Raw genomic sequence first — 20,739 nt, forward strand, 5'->3', positions numbered from 1 at the left:
AGATTATGGCAACAACTTTTTGTTGTTGCGACTAGAGAGAATGCTGCTGCTGTCTGTTGACTGGAGGACAAAGTGAAGCTAAAATATCCCACTGTGTAGAGAAAAGTCCCCACATCAAGGACCTGTCTCTGCTCCAAATGTCAGTGCACGGGATTGGGAAACACTGCTCCAGTCAATAGGGAGGTGTCCTGGGCTGCTTATGGGGTGCAATCTTTCTTTGAAAACGTTTGTTTATTGTGGTGCTAGGACTGCACAGCAGGAAGGAGGGAGGAAGGGAAAGGTTGGACTTGGGGCCAAGCTGGCTCTTCCTGTCTGCCCTGAGCCTTAGAGAGCCACACTCTTCAGGAGCAGGGCGTAGGCTTCTCCATCACAGCTGCCCCCACCCCCCACCCCGTGAAGCTGGGATGCAGAAGGGAAGCCTTCCAGACCTCAGAACTGTCTCTTCAGTTTGCCAGGTGCGCCTATGTTATCATCCTCATGGCTATCTACTGGTGCACAGATGTCATCCCGGTGGCCGTCACCTCCCTCCTGCCTGCCCTGCTCTTCCCACTTTTGAAGGTACTGGACTCCAAGCAGGTGAGTAAGCTGAACAAGAACTGGTGGTTTCTGGTCCTCCCATGTACTTTCCTTCTCTGAGCCCCTCTGAGCTTCCAAGGCCTAGGGATAGCTACAGAAGTCTAGTAGTGGATCCCTTGAGGACAAGTACGGAGACAGATCCTTCCAAGCTACCTTTGAAATCAGTGTCTGGTTTACTTAGCTGTCTAGGGGACTTGGGTAGCAGCCTTGGCCCCAAGTAGGATGTGACTGGTGATTGCCCTGATGGGGCACCCCTGCCACCCTTCAGGTGTGTATGCAGTACATGAAGGACACCAACATGCTCTTCCTGGGAAGCCTCACTGTGGCCGTGGCTGTGGAGCGCTGGAAACTTCATAAGAGAATTGCCCTGAGAATGCTGCTCTATGTGGGGACCCAGCCCTCACGGTAAGTACATCTTCTTTCTTTGGCCACAGAGGAAGATCTCGGCTTAGATCTTTGGGATTTAGGAGAGGAGAGGCTCTATGTAAGATAGTGGGAATCTTCTAGATCTATGTAGAAAGCTAATCTGCCTACATGTGGGGTTTGGTCTACCACACCCTGAGTCTTGCTAAGGCAGACCAAATGCTAAATGAGAATTTCTTAGACCCATAGCTGAGTTTGGGGCCTCTTTCTGGCCTACCAGCCGGCAGTATAGATATCAGCAATGTTTGTGAGAAGAGGGGTAACAGAGAATCTATACAGTGACTTTTCTCATGTCTGTGACAAAATTCGTAAGAGGAAAAACTTAAAGGAAGGAAGAATTACTTTAGCTTATAGCTTTGGATGGTGACCAGTCCATGGTTGATTGGTCTTATATACTTCAGTAGAATGCCATGGTGGCAGAAGTGTGTGGTAGCAGAAATTTACCTACATCAGACAGGAAGCAAGAGAGGGAGCCAAGAGCCAGAGGTCATGGCAAGACACACCACCAAGGACAAGCCCCCATGACATAATCCTTCCGGTTAGGCCCCACCTCTTTTCTATTATTTGAGAACTTCATAGGTGCACATAATGCGTTTTTATCAAACCCACCTCATCCCCCACCCCAGTTCCTCTGCTATCCGCCATGTGCCCTGTGGTGTTGTAGTGATACAAATGATATAGGAGGAACCAACCGCTTTCTGATTGGACTTGAGGACTTCTCCAAAAGATGGAACTCATGTCTATACCATTAACTGGGCTCCAAGCGTGTGGCTGGCTAGGCCACAGGCTCTACTTCTCCTGTTTCACCACCTCCCAATAAATGCCATCCCATTATAAATCCATTGAGGGTGGAATCTATTCATTCGCTATGCTGGAGCCCTCATGGTCTCCTGGTCTGTCCTTCACGGTCACACTCAGAAGGGTACTTTCTGACCAGGCATTCCTTAATCGAGTCCAGTTGATGATGCAAATCAACTGTCACAGAGAGGAAGCGGGGCCGGGCAGGAGGGCGAGGGGGAGAAGAGAGTGCTCAACCAGCCACCCCGTGTGGGCACACCTGATCTTGAGTGGACAGGAAGGGTGGCTTCCAGCTCCTAGTTGTGCCCTGGGATGTGGTGGGTGGGGCACGAGGGACTCTGGCTTTCCTCTCTGGCCCTCCTCTGCAGGCTGATGCTGGGCTTCATGTTTGTCACGGCCTTCCTGTCCATGTGGATCAGCAATACTGCCACCACAGCCATGATGATGCCCATCGTGGAGGCCATGCTGGAGCAAATAGTAGCCACACATGCAGCTTTGGATACCTGCCAGGAAACACTAGAGCTGTCGGACAAGGCCAAGGCCGGCGAGTTTCCAGGTACACACTGGCTTAGTGCAGCCGTGGCCTTCCCTGCTGTTGCTGGACGCTATGGCTACTTCCTGTCTCCCGGTCTCCCTGTACCATTCCCTAAACGTGCCTAGAGGGGAAAAAATAGGGAAATAGTTTTTAGTATTGGGGTTTGGGTTATCACATAAAAGAAAGGTCCTTTACTTGTGCTTAGAGCATTGCATTATTTAGCCAGATATCATAACTGGTCCCATGATAAAAAGTATCACGTATTCATTTGATAATTCACTTAGGCATCATTGAGCACCTAATGAATGCTCCTCACCCTTGCTACTCTTGTTTTCTTTGGGGCTGCCTTCTTGGCTCTCCTTAAGCAGGCCACCCCTTGCTCTACTCCTACAGGTCTGGGGTTTGCTTCCTACTAGGCTCGGGACTCAGAAGATGCAGGATAGGTTCTGCTTCACCCTCTGCCTACTCGCTCTTCTTCCCCAGGACTCTGCACAGGAGGAACTCAGGAACTGTGGCAACTGCCTGGTTTCTAGGCCCTGGGTGAGGTTCTGGCCACATGGAAGTGACCAGGCACACTCTGACCACTGACTCTTTGTGGATCTCAGTGGGATGACCTAAGTGGGCATGATCGCCCAAGTCAACTGCTTTGGGAGAAGCCTTAGGCAGGCTGGATAGCATGGCGGCTCAGAGAGCGAGGGCCTCACTGGGAGGAGAGGCATCTGAGGTAGACCGAGGCACCCTTGGATTCAGGGAGTGGCTTGAGCAACAAACAGGAAGGAACCAGGAAATAGGAACATATGCCTCAAGTTTCTGGGCTTGGCAAGTATGTGGAGGATACCTAGGGAAGCCATTCCAAGGGATTGTGGGAAGGCAGATGGGGCCTGACTGTGATTTGGGGCTGGAGCTGTGGAATACATGTGCACCTGGCAAGGTGAGTGCCTGACCTCATGTTAGTGGCAGAGTAAAGAGCTTTGAATGGCTGGGTGGCCTTCACAGCGGACATGGCTAACAGCCCCATGTCCACCCTAGGAAACCAGGTGATGTTTGAAGACATCACTGTGCAGAAGCAGGAAGATGAAGACACAAAGAACATGTACAAGGCTATGCACCTGTGTGTGTGCTATGCAGCCAGCATTGGGGGTACGGCCACCTTGACCGGGACAGGACCCAACGTGGTGCTCCTGGGCCAGATGCAGGAGTGAGTCATGGCTGTGCCTTCAGGAGACATCAGCATGGGTTTCTGGGGCTGGGGGGTGCTTACTCAGCTCTCTTTTCCTCCTGTCTTGGCTCTGGAGCTATCAGTCTAGTAGGGAGGGAGGATGAACACATATAGTCTCTGTGTCCCCACATTCCTGCACCCACTAAGAGTCCTCCCAGGGAATGGAGACCTGATGTCCTGGAGCTCATGGACAAGGCTGCTTTCTGCCATGGGGCAAGTCCAACTTTTTCCAATGGCTCAGGGCTTCTATCAGACAGGGGATGTGGCTTGGACTCTGCACTAATATCATAGGTTGAATTCACAGAAAACGGACAGCTCTAAAAGAGCCCTTCCCAGCTCACTAACACTGACTGACAGTGGCCAGGGTCCTGATCTTTGGGGTCTATAGATGGCACAGAGAGTTGGGGTTGGGCTACCCATCGCCTTGCAGTCTCCTTCACTGTAGTCCCACTAACTAAGTATCCTGCTGAGGCCTCGAGTGCATTTACGAGGGTAGCCGAGAAGTGTCTTTGACTGCAAAGGGACATAGGCTGTGAGGATCCCATGTGTAGACTCTGCCTTGTGCTGGGTGGGCTTGGAAGATCATGGAGGGGAGAGAAGCCCCTCCATGGGCTTTTCATGGTCTGCTGGAGGTGCCAGGTGTAGAGGGATCTTCAGGCAGCCTGGCAAATAATGTGTTAATTGAAATATGTACAAATTATAATGGTTAGGAGCAAAAAGGGAACGGTGCCTCTTTTGTGTAGACAAGAGCTCTGGACAGCGGTGGGGAGGGCAGCTAGTGGGGAGGGCAGCTGGTGGGGAGGGCAGCTGGCGCTGGAGCGGAGGTATAAAGGAGAGAGTAGGAGGCGGGGGCAGCAGCTGGCCTGTCAGGTCAAAAGCTTGAGATTTAACAGCCAGGGTCTTTTGATCCTGAAAGTGTTCTCTGTGATCACAATCCTGGGACTTTCCCTTAAATTCCACTGCAAAAAGCAGCCTTCCCCGGGCTGAGTGGAGGAAGGTCTGAGTGGGATTTGATGTCCTTGAGCTAAACAGGGCTAGCAGGGAGCTTAGGGAGGCAGAGCCTAGGTTGGGAGGAAGGCAGGGCTTGGAGAACATCTTTCCAGTCCACAGAGAAGTCCCCCCGCAGAAACACACCCAGTGAGGTTTCAGAGAGATCCATGCACTCCCCGAAGCTGTCAGCCAGATCGTATGCACGTGCGGCAGAGGTGTGCTTTTCCAGAGGCTGGGCTGTACTTCCACGAGACATTCAGCCGGGTCTGTTTCCCACAGAAGTGTCCCTAGTCATTCATTCTTCAGTCTTATCTCTTGCTGAGGCCATGTACTGGGGTCCCCAACCATGATGAACTCTGGTGCCTGGACCCATCCACCTCTTAGGGTTCAGCTGCCTGGCCTGCTCCCCACAGCTCAGCATGGCAGTGGAGGTACAGACCAGTGTTTCTCTTTTCAGATTGTTTCCTGACAGTAAAGAAGTCCTGAATTTTGCTTCTTGGTTTGGATTTGCCTTCCCCAACATGCTGATCATGCTGGTGCTGTCCTGGATGTGGCTCCATTGCTTGTACATGGGATCCAAGTAAGTGTGGGGCCGCTCTCTGGCTAGCATCTGACCGTGCCAGACTCCTGCACCAAGCCCTCAGCCCCGGGGCCAGTCTGCAAAGTTCTTCCACCAGGCCCTGTTTCTCCAGCCTGACCTGCTGGCCTGACCTGCTGGCCTGACCTGCTGGCTTGCTCTTCTATTTTTGTCATGCCTGGAGGCTGGCTCCAACTTTGTATGTGCTGTTCCTTCAGCCCGGGGGGAGAGTTCTACCTTTCGCCTCCTCACCTCCCCAGCCCGGAAGGCCAGCTCCAGGGCTGCCCTTTTCCCAGCTTTCCCTCTCTGCCACTCCCTTAGAGTAACTCATTTTTCTGAGCCACCACTGGGTGTTTCCCAGCCCCGTGATTTGACTGACGCCTGTCCTCAGGCTCTAACGCTACCCCTTCCCTTCCCCTTGACTGTGAACCAGGGCCCCTCTGACTCCTGCATGTCTCCTGGTCAGGGGGCTAGAGCAGGTGTTGCCATCTCTGCGGGCTAAAGCAATTGAAAGAGAAGGCTGTCTCCACGTGCCAAGCCAACACAGCCGACTGGACACATTACCACTTAGTCACATGGGTCTAGTAGGCTAGGTCACAGCAGTCCTCTTTATAAAGTCTGTGTTAGTCTAAGTTCAGACCGTCCCTAAATGTCTGTGGTGTTCCCAGCAATGTACCAGGCCTGGAAAGTTTTGCCTTCCTATTCCCAGCACACTGTCAAGTTCACCCAGCGTCACCCTTGATGCAGCCAGACTTTGGACAGAAACTATGACGTGGGGCTGACAAATAGCTTCCCCCTCCCCACCTCAGCCAGGGTTTCTCTGTGTAACCCTGGCTGTCCTGGAGATCTGCCTGCCTCTGCCTTCCCCAGCGCCCAGCTAAGCTGTTGTTTTAAAAGACATAAATGTACCAGCGGCACAAAGGTGACCCTGCCACACTGGGAGGGAAGGCAGTTAGGAACCACCAGGGAGCCTGAACCCAGGAAAAAATGGGTGTCTCTGACCCCAGGGAAGAGACTTGGTAGAAAGGGCCTAGGAACCTGTGACTTCATGGGGGGAAATGAGGCATTCAAAAAAAAAAATCCATTTTCTTCTGAAAGAGGAACCATTTTCACAAAGTTGCATTTTCAAATTGCTACACATATTCAGAGGAATTACAACAGCACTTACTAGCATCAGACAGTGTTTCCCACCAGCCACCCACCCTCCCTGTGTCCAGACTCCCCTCCCCCACTAAAAGAGGGGAAGCATTGATAAGAGCTCTCTTCACTCAGCTTCTTGAATGTGCACCAGGACTCATGTCCTGCTGTTCACTCATAGCCATCCGGCGGCGGGCCGATCAGCAGATGGTCCCTTGAACCCACTGCAGGTTGATATCTGTGTTGCCTCATGAGGAAGTAGGAATTAAAGTGCCTATCAGGTGTGGTGTACAAGCCTGAAATCCCAGCCTTCAGGAGCCTGAGGTAGGAGGATTGTGAGTTCCAGACTAGCCTGGACTACATAGTTAGACCTTGTCCCAAAGATAAAAACATAGGGCCAGTAATGGCCCAGGCGGTCAGTGGGGAAAGGCACTTGCTGCCAAGCCTGATGATCTGAGTTCCATTCCCCAATACTCACATGGTTGGAGAGACCTGATCCTCCAAGTTGTCCTCCATACGTGCGCTGTAGCATGTACACACACACACACACACACACACACACACACACACACACACACACACACACACACACAGAGGCATGCAAGCATGCATGCACAAATAAATGTAATAGACAGATAAACACCCAAGGGTCAAGGGTGTGGCCCAATGGTGGAGCATTTCCATGGTACAAGGCTCTGGATTCCATCATCAGCACTGCCAAAAGAAAAGAATAGAAGGAAAGAAGGAAGGAAGGAGAGAGAGAGAGAGAGAGAGTGAGAGAGAGAGAGAGAGAGAGAGAGACGCATTGCATGCCAGACACTATTTTAAGCACTCTACATTTATGAATTAATCTTCATGACAAGCTGTGAGGTAAGGGCTAGTACAGTTATTGCCAGTATACAGATAAAACGATTGGAGAGGTTATATGGCCCGTGCCACATTGTACAGCACCGAAGTGGTAGGCCTGGGATTGGAGTCCAGTCAGTCAGCTCCAGAGCCTGTGCCAAGGGTTGCTGTCCTGGTGTTAGAAGGACGACCTATGGCCTTGGGTTTCCCTAAAATGCTAAGGTCAAATGTGCAGAGGGAGTTGGCTGGGCAGCAAGCCTATCAGGGCACCACCAGCTTCCCAACTAGCATCTGACCGCTGACACAGGGCCCCTGAAAGCTTAGCCGACAACCCAGCTAGGGCTCCACCCAGTTCTGGACAGCTTCTACTGCTCTTGTGGGCCACGAGAAGCCTGAGCAGCATCTGCCAGGAATATACCAGAACTTCTGGCTGCAAGCGGGAGAGAAGCAGGGCTATCTTCTACTCCAGTCCTCCTGGACATACCGCTCTAACTGGGACGCCAAGTGCAGCGTGGCTCACAGGGAGCCTGATTTCCATTCCAGATCTCCAAGGGAGAGAGCAAACAGCTCAGCAGACATAGGAGCAGTCCTCTGTCTTAGGCCATGCCCCACCACGTACCAGAACCTGGTGATCTCTCCATGCGTCTGTGGCTTCCTGGACCAGGTCTGGAGAAGCCAGGAATCACATTTCCCAGCCACAGAAGGTGCCTCTACTGCTCCTTGTGTCTCGATCATTCTTAAGATTCTCGTCTGAAGATGGATAGCAGACCCAAGGTCTTGGCAGAAAACCTGTTTTGCTCGAGTTTATAGGCAGTCACAGACCTTCACCCAGGACCGATAGGAATGATGTGGCATGTTAGAGCTGTCTTGCACTCAGGCATCCCAACTGGCCTCAGCCGAAAATGGGACAAATGTTCTTTCTGAGAGTTCTTCCTTCTGGCGCCATGGGGAGGCACTCGTGGACCCAGGGATCTCTCTCACTCCCTGCGGCTCTGCAGCATACCCAGTTCCCTCTGATGCACCATGATGGAGGCCATTCTTCTGCAGAAGGACACTGTGGTCCCTAACCCAGCTCCAGGGTATCCACAGGATCGAGCGGCCACCGGATGAAATGAACCCAGAGAAGGTGCTCGGTTAAACTGAGCAAGGGTCAGGGGGTTCAGTGTCACCACTGTGGGGGCCAGCATCAGAAGGCTGAATACTCCACACAGTCCCGGAGTCTGTGCTGTCAGGAACTTCTCATCAGCACCAGCTGGGCCCAGGTTTCTCACTGCCCGTTCCATGCTAGGTAACCAGAAATGCCAAGGCCACCCCTTATCCTGGAATGTAGGAGTCCCCAGAGCAGCTCCGAAGTCTCTGGGATGGCAGGTAGCAGCCAGTCAGTGCTTAGAAGAGCATAGACTCTGGAGCCAGTGATGGCAGACAGGTCCCCACCGGTGACAGCAGAGCCAGCCAGCCCCACACCGGAGGATCTTAGGAGGGAGGCCTTCCCCAGTTCAGCGGGGAGGCCCCAGCTGCTTCTGCAGACATAGGAGCCTCGCTGCTGCCCCCTTCCTGATCCTCAAGGACCTCAGGAGGTCAAGTTCTGATGACCTAGTGTCTGTGGGAGGCAGCCATGCCACTGGCACTGACATTGCCCTCAAAGGTGGTTCACATCTAGCATGGCTGTCGGAACCAAACAATTTGCATCAGCCTAGTACCCCTGGGAATTTTGTGCTGAGCCCTGAAAGGGTTCTGGAGGAGAGAGCTCTCCTGGGACAATGCTTTTGGCCTTGCCTCACTGTTTTGAGGCCAACAGAGGTGGGACATATGTGTGACATGTCCTCTGAGAAGAACTTGGGGCCTGCATTTTATTCTTTGCTATCCCCATTTACCTACTCCATGCAGCCCAGTTGCCTTTTTCGAAAAATCCCCCTCCTTCCTGCTGCTTCAAGCCACCTCCCCAGGGGAGTCCATGCAAGCCATCCTGGCAGGCCCATCTTCCAATGGAACACCTTGAAGGGGCCATCCCAATGTAGAGCCTCGGCTGGCCTCCTTCTTGTCTCAGCCATAGCTGCTGCCTACCCTAGGTCTCCTGAGTCCTGTCCAATTCTGTCCAGTTCTGGCCAATTCTGTCAGGGCCCTCTCCTTTCTCCTACCCTCTGGAACCATTAGAAATAGTTCCAGCACTGTGGAAGGCAGCTCCAGGTTGTAATGGGAAGAGGAAAGCTTGGAGATCATGTGAGGATTGTGTGAGTCCAGATCCTGTAGGCTCTTGAACTTCCTGTGGCCTTCTTCTTGGGGACCCTGGAGCACAGTCAGTCTTCCCTTTGCTAACGGCTACATCAGCTTTGCTGATGAACACCATTAGCATGTTCTGTCTCCCACTCAGCCTTCTAACCACTCCTTTCCATCTACTGCTGTCCTGGTGACCTGGCTGAGATGGTGGCACACCCGCTTTGTACCACCTTATCCTCAGCTTTGGAGATGTTCCTGGGGTTGTGCTCTGGGCCCTCAGCCTCGACCTTTCAACAGTCTCTACCTGAGATGAGCTGGGGTGGGGGATCAGGGGAGCAGATGAAAATCAGAGGAGGGACGAGGGAGGGCTGAACCCATGCTGGCTCCAGAGCAGTCAGGACGCAGGGTGGTGGTGTATCTGGCCACAGCATTCTGCTGTGAGTCAGTCAGACTCTACCCCTGAGTCATTCCATCTGCCCTGCTCTCCCCTCATCCTTACAAGGTCTATATTTAAAAAATCTTGCATCTGCTGCGGGCAGAAGAAGAGGAACAACAAGAAGTTGACCTTCAAGGTGCTGCAGGAGGAGGCCAAGAAGCTGGGGCCCTTGACCTACCCCGAATACAACGTGCTCTTCTGCTTTGTTCTGCTTATCATCCTATGGTTCTCCCGAGACCCCGGCTTCACACCTGGCTGGCTGTCCATTGCCTGGGTGGACGGAAGAACCAAGTAAGTTGACTTGGAGGAAGGCCTTTTAGTTTAGGATAATGCTGTCTAAATGCCACTGCTCTCAGCAACAGGCAGCAAGAGGAGGGTGCAACTTGGGCCCTGTGTTCTGGAGCTAGGCTTTAGAGGAACGTTCTGTGGGCTTCATTCTTTCACTGTCCACCTTGATGATGAAACTGCAGGTGCATGTGTTTCTGTGGCTCCCTCAGGTCCCACAGAGGGCTGAACAAAAAAAAAAAATGCTTGTTGAGCAGGGTGGCCAGAGCCCTGGTACAGTTTAAATGGGCTGGAGTAGGTCTCTTAGAGCCTTGGTTTCTGACATCTTCCTTTCTTATCTTTCTTTAGAACCTATCTTAGATGCATCAAGGTTACTTGGAAACTTAGTGGGAGGGAGTATATGTGGTTTCTCCCTGGGCTTTGATGGGGAAGCATACAAGAAAGGTTGAGGAATGATTACCCTGGAAAAGGCAGAAGATGTGAGTGAGGAGGTGGCTGCCCGCAGCTGGCTACTCCATCTTAGTTACTTGGCTTAGCAACAGAGTCCGTGAGGTCCAGTGAATCCAGAAGTCTAAAACTCCTGGCTAAGAAATCAGGAAGTTCACTCACGGAGCAGTGCAGGTTGATGTGTGTGGTGGGGGATGAGGTTCTGGTGATGGGGAGAGACGGTCACCCAAAGTTGGTGGCCAAGAATTTCAAGGTATTGGTTATAGCAAGACTCAGCTTCCCACCCACTCCTAACCTTGATTCTTGGGCCTCTGGTGTTTATACCTAATAGAGCCCATTTCCTCCTGAAGGAGCATTTAGATTCGGAAGTGCGGGTCGGGGCAAATTTGTGGTGGTGTGACGGTCACTGAGTTCCTTACGTGTGCTTCCCCATGTAGTTATGTCACTGACGCCACAGTGGCCATCTTTGTGGCCATCTTGCTTTTCATTGTACCTTCACAGAAGCCCAAGTTTAACTTCAGCAGCCAGACTGAGGAAGGTAAGTCTTCTTCTCTCATGGCTTTTCCAGTCATTGTGATTGGGGTCCTGAGAGCAAAGGATCCCCATGGGGTAGTTCCTGGGTCTAGAGGGCAGAGAATCCTGCCCTCCTGAACATGACCGGCTCCATTACAAAGCCTAGGGAAATGGACATTTTTTAAGACAGGTAGATTCTCTTTTTGTATCTCAATATGTGAAATCTTATTTACACATCCTGGCAGGCACAGAAAGTGTTTCAAATTCTCCATAATATTTTTTCTTCCTTTCTGTTTTTGTGACGCGCGTACATACTGTAAAGCTGTCTAAGCACACACAGCCTGAACCCTGCCTCTTTGTTGTTTGGTTTTTTTACGTTGGCTCGGAACTTCTTTGTCCACATTCCCACTATGCTACAGCTGCTAAATTGATCTTCTTCAACACTTTATCACATAGAAGGATCCTGTAATCTTCCTGCTCTGGAGTATTTTGGCATTTTTTTTTCTTTAAAAAATTTTACACACACCCCCACCTCGCTGCACGCGCGCGTGTGTGTGTGTGTGTGTGTGTGTGTGTGTGTGTGTGTGTGTGTGCGCGCGAGTGTGCCATGGTGCATGTGTGGAGGTGAGAGGACAACTCTTGGGAGTTGTCTCAGGCTTGGTGAGAAGTACCTTTCCTCCCTGTTCTATCTCACCAGCCCTGAACTTTTCATTATGTAAAATATTCTGGATACAGCTTTTTCTTTGAAAGCTGTTTCTTTAGGCTAAATCCCCAGCAGTGTTACTGTCACAGTAAAAGAATAGAGATGCCTTTAAATGCTTAATAGTTGTTTTTTTTTTTTTTTTAATATGATGGCTTTCTGAAAAGGTGGTTCCGACTTAACTATGCCCTTAGCCAAGCATATAACCAAATCCTCCCCAGCAAGCAGTACAGTGATTATTGCAAATTGTAGCTACTATGCAGGTATACAGTGGTACCTCGTGATCTTTATTGGCTAATTTCTTCTGATTACATCTCTTGCTTTCTAATGCACGTGTGCACATATGTAAATGTGTGTTTTTTCTTCACAGAAAGGAAAATTCCGTTCTATCCCCCAGCACTGCTGGATTGGAAGTACACCCAGGAGAAAATGCCCTGGAGCATAGTGCTGCTCCTGGGGGGAGGCTTTGCTATGGCAAAAGGATGTGAGGTACTTGTCCAGCTCTAGGTGGCCCTTGAATTCTACTAAGAGGTGGCAGACGTCACCATCCACCCCGCTTCCATCCCTGGGCCATCTGTCACCACAGAACTGCATATTCTTTAAGCAGGGGACTCTGTGCTGCCACCACAAACAGGGTCACGAAGGGGGAAGTAGGGCAGCATGAGAGGCAGAAGATGCTGTAGCCTTGAGGAATCCTAGGGAAGTCTCTCTGAGCCCTCCTGAGTATTCTCACCACGTCCTGTGGGTCCTCTACTTGCTTCACTCCTTGTTGAGATGGTTTTAGAATTTCAAAACTTTTTTCTAGCTAAGTACTTAGCAGCATAGGAAAAGACCAGTTTTTAAGGGAAAACGCAATTTAACAGTCTCCTGAGCAGAAGGTGCTGAGCTAGCTTGGGACTGCTATCATCCATCCATCTGTCCCATCCTCTCCCCTGGCTCCCTCTGGCTCCTGGTTCTCCTGTTCTCTCTCTCTTTCCTCCCTCCCTTTCTCTCCCTTCCATCCTTCCCACCCCACTCATTCACCCTTCCTCTCTTCTTAGTTCTCCCTTCCTTCCTCCCTCATCATCCATTCTATCCAGGCACACATCTATCCAACACATCCAGCCATCTTTCCATCCATGCAGGAACGTAACGTAACAGATAGACTTGGCCTGCACTGTGTTTAATGTTTCCTCAGCATCTAGGGCAAAGCCTGGTGCACAGGAATACATGCATGCTCTTTCTTTAGTGCTGGGGATCAAGCCCACACAAAACACTGTAGCACTGAACCCTATCCACAGCCTAACATGCAGATCATATATTGATATAAGTTAATACATGCTTCAGATGAGCAAATCCACCAGTCTAGTTACCTCTCATGCCACCATTCCTCCACCTACCAATCCATTTCTCCATCTGGCATTTTCTTTTACTTATCCAACATTCCTGGTACATTCCTAGTGATAGACCAGGCACAGAAGTTATAGAAGACATCGACACATAGTATGTGTTTTTGAAGACTTCACAGTCTAGAGACTTGGGGGCATCTACAAGAGCCTTTTGGGAAGAAGTGACACAGGATCAAAGAGGTACCTGGCTGAGGCAGTGAGGTTGAAGAGGCCAGCAGAAGCCGGCATTTGAAGGCCTGGTTTCAGGATAGCAGGCGTGGCCTTGACTCTGAAGGCAAAGAGAAACAGCCAGGAATGACTTGGTCAGATGGACATCCTGAGTCTGGAGTGGTGGTCAGAGGCCCGCAGGGCTAGAGAAGAACCAGTGGGCTCTCTGCAGTCTTCATCTAACCCATCCCCTGAACTTGGCCACTTTCTCCTTGACACTTGCCGCCATTTTGATCGCCAGGATCCCTCTTTCCCTGCCTCCCTTCTTCCACTGTCCCTCCTCAGCCTCCTCCACTGGTTCTTCTTCAGTTCTCCCACAAATGGGATCGTTTTCCAAGGCTCTGCCCTTGGCCTCTTGTCTATCTGCTTTCTGCTCTTGTCATCCTATCCCAGAGCTCTAAGGCTAAATCCTCAACTGCCCAGGTCATTCTGCCAAGCCTTGAGAATGCAGAAGACTAAGGGGAGAAGGTGGATAGGAGGCATCTAGGGTAACCTGTGACTGCTGGGTACCAGGAATTAGCAGGTCATTTTATATATATATATATATATATATATAATCTCCTAGCAGCAATGGGAGGTGGATCCGTTCACTAGTTAGGGATCCTAGAGAAAGAAGCAGATTCTGGACTGAAGAAGAGGAACCTAGGGGCTGGGGCATGTTGAACCTGATGTGCTCACAGGACATTCCAACAGAAACTTCCAGATAACATCTGACGTTTGAATCTAGTTACTAGATCAGCTGAGCCACAAGCAAAGTTGTAGGAACCAAAATATTGAGGAGGATGAAAATTGTAGGGCTGGATCAGATTACCTACGTGCAAGAGAGGGGATTGGAGATGGGGTAGACTGAGCTCCCTGGATCCTGGAGGAACTGTAAAGCAGGAGCCCTGAAATGATGTCTTCTGTGATTCCCAGGCTTCTGGGCTCTCTGAGTGGATGGCAAGACATATGGAGCCCTTGAACTCAATGAAACCTGCTACCATTACCTTGCTCTTGTCCTGTCTTATTGCTATGGTTACAGAGTGTACAAGTAATGTGGCTACCACCACCCTATTCCTGCCTATCTTTGCCGCTATGGTAAGTAAGTCTGCTGGAGACAGGAAGAACATTTCATGGGAAGTTGTGAACCCGTGACAATTTCCTGAGAGGCAGGAAAATTAGGATCCCAAGCCTCACCAGGCTTGAATACTCAAACATGGCCCTGGCTCTGATGTGGTATTGTGCACACTTGATGACCCTGGCCCTGAGGCCTCTCTTACTACTTTGTTCATTCTTTGTATTCCTTCACACCTGCCCAAAGCACCAAATGTGGACCAGGTGCACATACGTTATCGCATCAGTAAGACAGCTGGTTTGGGAGACGGAGGCAGGATGGAATGGTTGCAGGGTCAACGTGACTTAGTGAGACCCTGTCTCGGGAAAAAAAAAAAAAGGCTAGGGATATAGTTCAGTGGTAAAGCATTTGTCTGGCATGTGTAAGGTCCTGGATTCAATCCTCAGTTAGACACACACACACACACACACACACACACACACACACACACACGCACCAATAACCACACAACTGTTATATTAATCTAACTACCTGGGTTATTTTTCAAGTTAGAAGAGGGCATATGTCACTGGCTGAGACCACAGAAAGAAGCCCAGGGGATGTAGGACTCAAGAATGGGAGGATTGGATAGGCCTTTCTGTCAAGAGGAGGAGAGGGCATGCATAACTAGAGGAAGGACTGATGAATGTTGATTCCAGGGCAAACTCAGCTGTGAGCTGGGAACTGAGGAGGAAGCAAAGTCTATGGGGAAATTGGCTGTCATCTGTTCCCGCTGTCATTCATTAAGAGTAGTACTGACCTCAGGGAGTTCAGGAAAAGCCAGAAGACCTGATTCCCATTCTAGAGGTGTGCTGAGAATCCCCAAACCGTACACGATCCACAGAGCACCTGAACGAGGGAGTCACCAAAGCCTGCCCTGGAGAGGAACAGGGAAAGGCGGTGGTTAGTCCGAGCTCAGAGACAAAGCTGGTAAATTCCCATCCAAGCAGCCTGGGGCATCCAGTTCAAAAAAGCAAATAGGAGCAAATGGTTTTTCCTCCTATTGCTCGGGAAGACAGAGGTCTTTGAAACAGCAGGGGAGTTGTCTCCTTCCCTGAGCAGGCTGCCCAGACAAGGGTTAAGGAAGTAGAGAAGGAAAAGGTGGAGGAGGAGGGCTGGAGAGGAGAGCGGGAGGAGGAAGAAGACAGGCTGAGGAGGACAGGGAGCAAAGGGAGCAGGAATGGGGAAGGGGATCTTTTGGTGCTGGGCATGCAATGGGATGCTCCTCTCTCAAGCAAAGGCCTTAGCTTTGTCATCGCCTGTGAACCCTATGAGCACAGACAGCCCCAGCTAGGCAAATACAGGCTTTAACCTAAGGAGGTAGTTGGGGCCCTTTGAAAGTAAGCTCTTCTATGGGGCTGGAAAGATAGATCAGTGGTTAAGAGCTTTGGTTATTCTTTCAGAGAGCCCAAGTTCAGTTCCCAGCACTCACATTAGGCTTACAACCATCTGTAACTCTTGTCCCAGGGGATCCACCACCCTCTTCTGGCATCCTCGAGCACTGCATGCATGTGATGCACAGACATATATTCAGGCACTCATAAAGTAAAAATTTAAAAAAAAAAATCTCAAAATAGGAAGAGGCTCTTCTAGAGGCAAAATTTCTGAGTAAAATTGCCCAGAACTACCATGAAGGCCCTTCGTGTTCCTGCCTGGACATCCACACGTAGAAAGTGAACAGTGGTGAGAGTCTGGCTGAGTGACACTGTTTGCACACACCATCCTGCTCTTGCTAGCCAGTGAGTCAGTTTCCTATGTTCTGATGTTAAATCATTACAGTGAAATTTCTGTAGATGCGTTTGCACATGGAAATACACATATACATGATAAAGAGTCCCTTTGATAGCTGTTAAAATTTTTATGTTATTTATTTATTCACTAAATATATGACGAATGCCAACTCTGTTCCAGTAGATGTAGTAGAATTTTAAAGTGTAGAACCCAAAAGGCAGATACCGGGTTCCCAATACAAAGCAGTCCCGGGGAAGCATTTGCAGGTGAGGAGGACTGACTCTAGCTCTTCAGACTGCCTCTGTCTGTGACAGGGCAGGCAGATGGCTCATGGGACATTTGAAGATTCAGTGCAATCTAAATAAAGGTTCCGTATGGCCTCTGGCTTACAGCAAGTGCCCTCCCACAAAACATGTGGACTAAACTGAGGGGCTCCAGAAAAGCATCCAGGGGAGGTGGCCTCTGAGCTCAGCCTTTTGTGGTCAGTAGTTATCATGTAGAGAAGTGCGAAGTTCCCAGGGACTAGGCAGACACAGTTGTGAAGGGTGGACTGTAACCCTGGCCTCAGGGAATGCGTCGGAAGTATGGCCTGTGAGCTCCTGTGTGTTCTGTGCTGTGAGTTGTTGTGTGTCTCTCCAGGCTCGTTCCATCGGCATCCATCCACTGTACCTCATGATTCCCTGTGCCATGAGTGCATCCCTTGCCTTCATGTTGCCTGTGGCCACCCCGCCTAATGCCATCGTGTTTGCCTATGGACACCTCAAAATTGTTGACATGGTAAAAGCTCCTTTTATTTGCTCCTCTTGGATGATGTTGGTATAAGTGATGTGTCCCGTTTGTGAATGGTGTGTGAGTTTCAAAAGGATGGCATATGGGGCTGGGGAGACAGTTTAGTTGGTAAACTGCTTCCTGGGCAGGCATGAGGGCCTGGGTTTGGATTCTCAGCACCTGCACAAAAAGCCAGGAAGGATGGGGCCTGCCCTGTAACCCCAGGACTTGGGTGGTGAAATAGAAGGCTCTCAGGGGCTCCTTGACCAGCCGGTATCGCCAAATTAGTGAACTTCAGGCTCGGCTTCATAAAGCAGAGGGCTGGAGAGGTGGCTTGGTGGTTAAGAGTACTCACTGTTCTTACAGAGGACCCAGGTCCAGTTCTCAGCACCCACATAGTGGCTCACAGCGGTCTATAGCTCTTCGGGCACCAGGCACATACGTTGTGCCTGAACACACATGCAGGCAAAACATTCAGACACATAAAATGAATCTGACAAATGGGAAGGAAGATAACACCAGTTTCTGGCCCCCAGACATGCAAGCATGAGCAAGCACACCTGCACACACACACACACACACACACACACACACACACACACACACACAAGGAAAGAACAACAGAAGGACCTCATGTGATATGAGAGTACCTAAATCTATTTGACATTTTTATTTATGGTACAGCCTTTCTTATTTATGGAAATGATCTCATATGAATTCTGTTCCCATGGAAGGTCCTATCTGCAGAAACCTTTGTGGGTAAATGGGAAGTCCTGGCTGAACACTTGGAAGGGATGGAGTGGGGCCCTCATAGGACAGCAGAATTCACAACTAGTAAGAACCCTCAGGACATCCAGGAGGGGGACAGTAGTCAGAAGGGCTTGTGGAGTGTCTGAAGAGGAGATGCCTGATGAAGAGCCCATTTGCTTGGGGGTCAGTGATGTCTTGGAAGCAAACACAGTCACAGATAGAGCTTTCCAAGCCAGGTTTGGCTTTCTCACCTCTGATGGGGGAAGAGTGACTTTAGCTCTGGGCCAGGGATGAGTGAGTAGGTGAACTGGGGAGCCAGACTGGTCCTTACCTGAGGCACTCTGAGACTCCATCCTGAGTTTTCTTTAGGCACGTGGATCCCAGAAACTACATGTTGCAAATTTGATTCTGAGCCCCAGCAAAAAAGGTCATGCTAGAGCATTGGAGTGTCGGCTCATGAGTGTTAGGAAAGCCTGCAGCCTGGGTGGCAGGAAGAGCTGGAGGGTCACAAGAAGTGGCAGATGTCTCACATCATCTCTTGAAGTCACTTTCCGATGCCACAATGGGTATAGAGACCCTACCTGTGCTGACTCCTTCCCGGGGTTTCCTTCAGCAACAATGACACTTGAATTGCTTTGTCTGGGGATGAGAGGGGCCTGGAATGTAGGAACACAAGATCCAGACAAGACCTGAGTTGCTGACTGATCCTCTTTTTATTCTATAGGTAAAAACAGGACTCATGATGAACTTCATTGGAATTGCATGTGTGTTTTTGTCAGTTAACACCTGGGGACGGTCCTTGTTTAAGCTGGATGAGTTCCCTGACTGGGCTAATTCAACAAGAATTAACACTTAGGAAAAGCCACAGCAGAACAAGCATGGCCCCCCCAACCCCCTCCCACCCTTTTGAGGACTATGATCCTCTGGCGCACCTTGCACAGAGCACTGGTGCTCATACCCCAGTGTGATCCAATGATGCCAACACTCTAGAAGATCTAGCCAATTAGTCACCTCTTTCTCCAGGCTGATTCAGAGATGGCAATGGGCGACTGGAAGAGAAGTAAGTGAGTCCCTTTGAGAGGCCACGGGCCTCATCTTTCCCAGGACCCTGCCATCCCCTCTGGGACAGACAGGAAACAGCGGGACCAGAACTCAAGATCCTGTACCACGTGGCTTTGAAAGACTACTTGGTCCCCTGCTGGGCTTTGGTTCTCACATCCTTGTTCCCATGGTGTCCTCTGGATGCCCCAGATCATCTCTGTCACTCTGAAGGGACCTCCCATCCAGGACTGAACTCTGATCTTGAGCAGCTTCCCACCGCCAGAGTGAGAGTGGGAGTCAAAGCTTCCTGAAGACTTAGACTCTACATGGCGCCATCACCCATGGCTGAGCAACCTGAGGTGCTAATGTCAGGACATTCCTGCTCACCATTGACTGACCTGCCCCCTACTTGTCTTGTTTCATATTAATTAACAATTCAAAGCCCTTTCCCAGCTCCCCACTGAGCCTCCTTCTACTCCTAGATCCCTTTGTTGTCTTGGCCAGAAGCTGCTCAGCCCCCTGGCCAGAGGCTCATGAGAAAACCCCAGTTTCTCCAGGGAGCTCAGTTTGGTTCTTCTGGGAATGCTCTTCCTGCCAGACCGGTACAGCTGGGATCACACTCTGAGGATGGACAATGGTCTTTGGTGGGTGGTATCCAAGTGGCTTACCTAAGTCTCCCCTTAGCTAGACCTGGAGCAGCTTCAACAGCTCATTTCCAAGGACTGGACCACTGCAGTTGGTCTGTCCTGCTGGAGTCGAAGCTCCTCAGGGAAGGCCTTTCCCTCGCTAGCTGTGCACTGTGGCCAGGCCTGGTGGCGACAGAACGTGGTTGAGACTGAGTGATGTTTGGTGGTCCCTGAGCAGTCAGACCCCCCAGAGGAAATCAGTTGACCTGAGAGTATGGGGAATGACTCCAGAGTGTCCATGGGAACCCACAGGACCCCTCAAATGAAAGGGAGACAGGGAAGGAAGCTCCCCCTTGTCCCTCAGTGACACTCTCTTCCCTACTTATATTGCTCTGAAAAGAAGCACTGGAGGGTAGATAAGGTCCATGGGTGTCATTTTTTTCTGGGCAGAAGACAGTATGGGGACCCAAGGAATCCCCATCAAAATCCAAGTATGTGCCTGGTTCCTTGGGAGGGTAACTCCTGACCACACTGTTGAAGGCTTACCCTTGTCAAATAATCTGTCTGCTATGGAAAGTTCCAGTGGGCTGACTGGTCTGTGATTTTGTGCCTTGTGGAGGAGACAGAGGGCGGTAGATGAATAAACAGTTATTCTCTGTCCACCTCCTGGGTGCCTGGCCTTCCTGGACATGGTGAATCTACCAGTTATCATATTCCATATTTGTGGCTACCCTGTGAGACAGCCAGCATTAGGATCCCCACTTGTCCTAGAAGAAAAAAACAAGGCTTAGAGTAGCCAAAGGACAAGTTCTAAGTCCAGCTAGTGGCAGTTCTGGTTCCAATAGAGATAAACCCTTTTCTCCTTCCTCTAGTCATGAAGGGCCTTGGCCTTACTGGGTTTATAGGGAAAGGTGGGCGGCTGAGAGCCATCCTACCCGAAGGCCCTGCTTACCCAGGAAAGATCTCTAAACATGAGGCCTTCCAGTTGCCCCCTCTGAGATGGGCTCAGGAGAAGGCTGAAGCAGACAGAGTTGGTCCTTTCCCTAAAACTCTCCCTGAGGAGAGTCTGACGGAAATAGTGACCATCATGTCACATTGACAGCCTCTCCTTATGCAAATCACTGATCTCCACAGCCCTGTTGTGACTGATATCCTCGACTGCTGCTGGATCTAGGGCCAGCACTGTGGCTGAGTCAGAGCAGGTGACCCTGAGTAAGACCAAGGACTGATCTGTATAGAGTGGGCACATGCTTGATGCAGTGGGAAAGATCAGGGCGGTAGAGCATCTCAAGAGGGCCCTGACAGATGGGTAGCATGGCCAGTGGGAAGGAAAGGATTTGGTAGGGTGAGTGGAGGACTCTAGTGCTAGATACCATCTGGAGAGCAGGAACCATGGTGGAAGACCTAAGGCTATCGCTGAGTGACATCTCTTACAG

General features: G+C 50.5%; 2 protein-coding genes across 4 annotated transcripts in view; one reads left to right on the forward strand and one right to left on the reverse strand.

Moving 5' to 3' along the window:
* Slc13a5 (solute carrier family 13 member 5) overlaps window positions 1-19,965 on the forward strand; it is a 24,882-nt gene extending 4,917 nt beyond the window's left edge. Inside the window, exons 3-13 of the mRNA XM_052756240.1 lie at window positions 448-576; window positions 845-981; window positions 2,166-2,353; window positions 3,362-3,530; window positions 4,999-5,121; window positions 9,821-10,045; window positions 10,924-11,024; window positions 12,070-12,188; window positions 14,210-14,371; window positions 16,758-16,895; window positions 18,361-19,965. Of these exons, the coding sequence (XP_052612200.1) occupies window positions 448-576; window positions 845-981; window positions 2,166-2,353; window positions 3,362-3,530; window positions 4,999-5,121; window positions 9,821-10,045; window positions 10,924-11,024; window positions 12,070-12,188; window positions 14,210-14,371; window positions 16,758-16,895; window positions 18,361-18,492 (1,623 nt within the window). The 3' untranslated portion in view covers window positions 18,493-19,965. The remainder of the gene's footprint in view (window positions 1-447; window positions 577-844; window positions 982-2,165; window positions 2,354-3,361; window positions 3,531-4,998; window positions 5,122-9,820; window positions 10,046-10,923; window positions 11,025-12,069; window positions 12,189-14,209; window positions 14,372-16,757; window positions 16,896-18,360) is intronic.
* Window positions 11,034-20,739, reverse strand: part of CUNH17orf100 (chromosome unknown C17orf100 homolog) — a 36,259-nt gene continuing 26,553 nt past the window's right edge. The window contains exons 3-5 of one of the 3 annotated variants that reach the window (XM_052756244.1): window positions 17,968-18,292; window positions 15,148-15,264; window positions 11,034-11,161 (exon numbers count right to left, since the gene is read on the reverse strand). The gene's annotated coding sequence lies outside the window, so the exon portion shown is untranslated. Of the gene's footprint in view, window positions 11,162-12,195; window positions 13,356-15,147; window positions 15,265-17,967; window positions 18,293-20,739 lie in introns of those variants that run through there. The other 2 variants (XM_052756246.1, XM_052756245.1) reach the window with 2 other exon arrangements.

This window comes from Peromyscus californicus, unplaced genomic scaffold (assembly GCF_007827085.1).
Source record: "Peromyscus californicus insignis strain IS unplaced genomic scaffold, ASM782708v3 Scaffold_3__1_contigs__length_106647218, whole genome shotgun sequence".
Classification (NCBI taxonomy): Eukaryota; Metazoa; Chordata; class Mammalia; order Rodentia; family Cricetidae; genus Peromyscus; species Peromyscus californicus.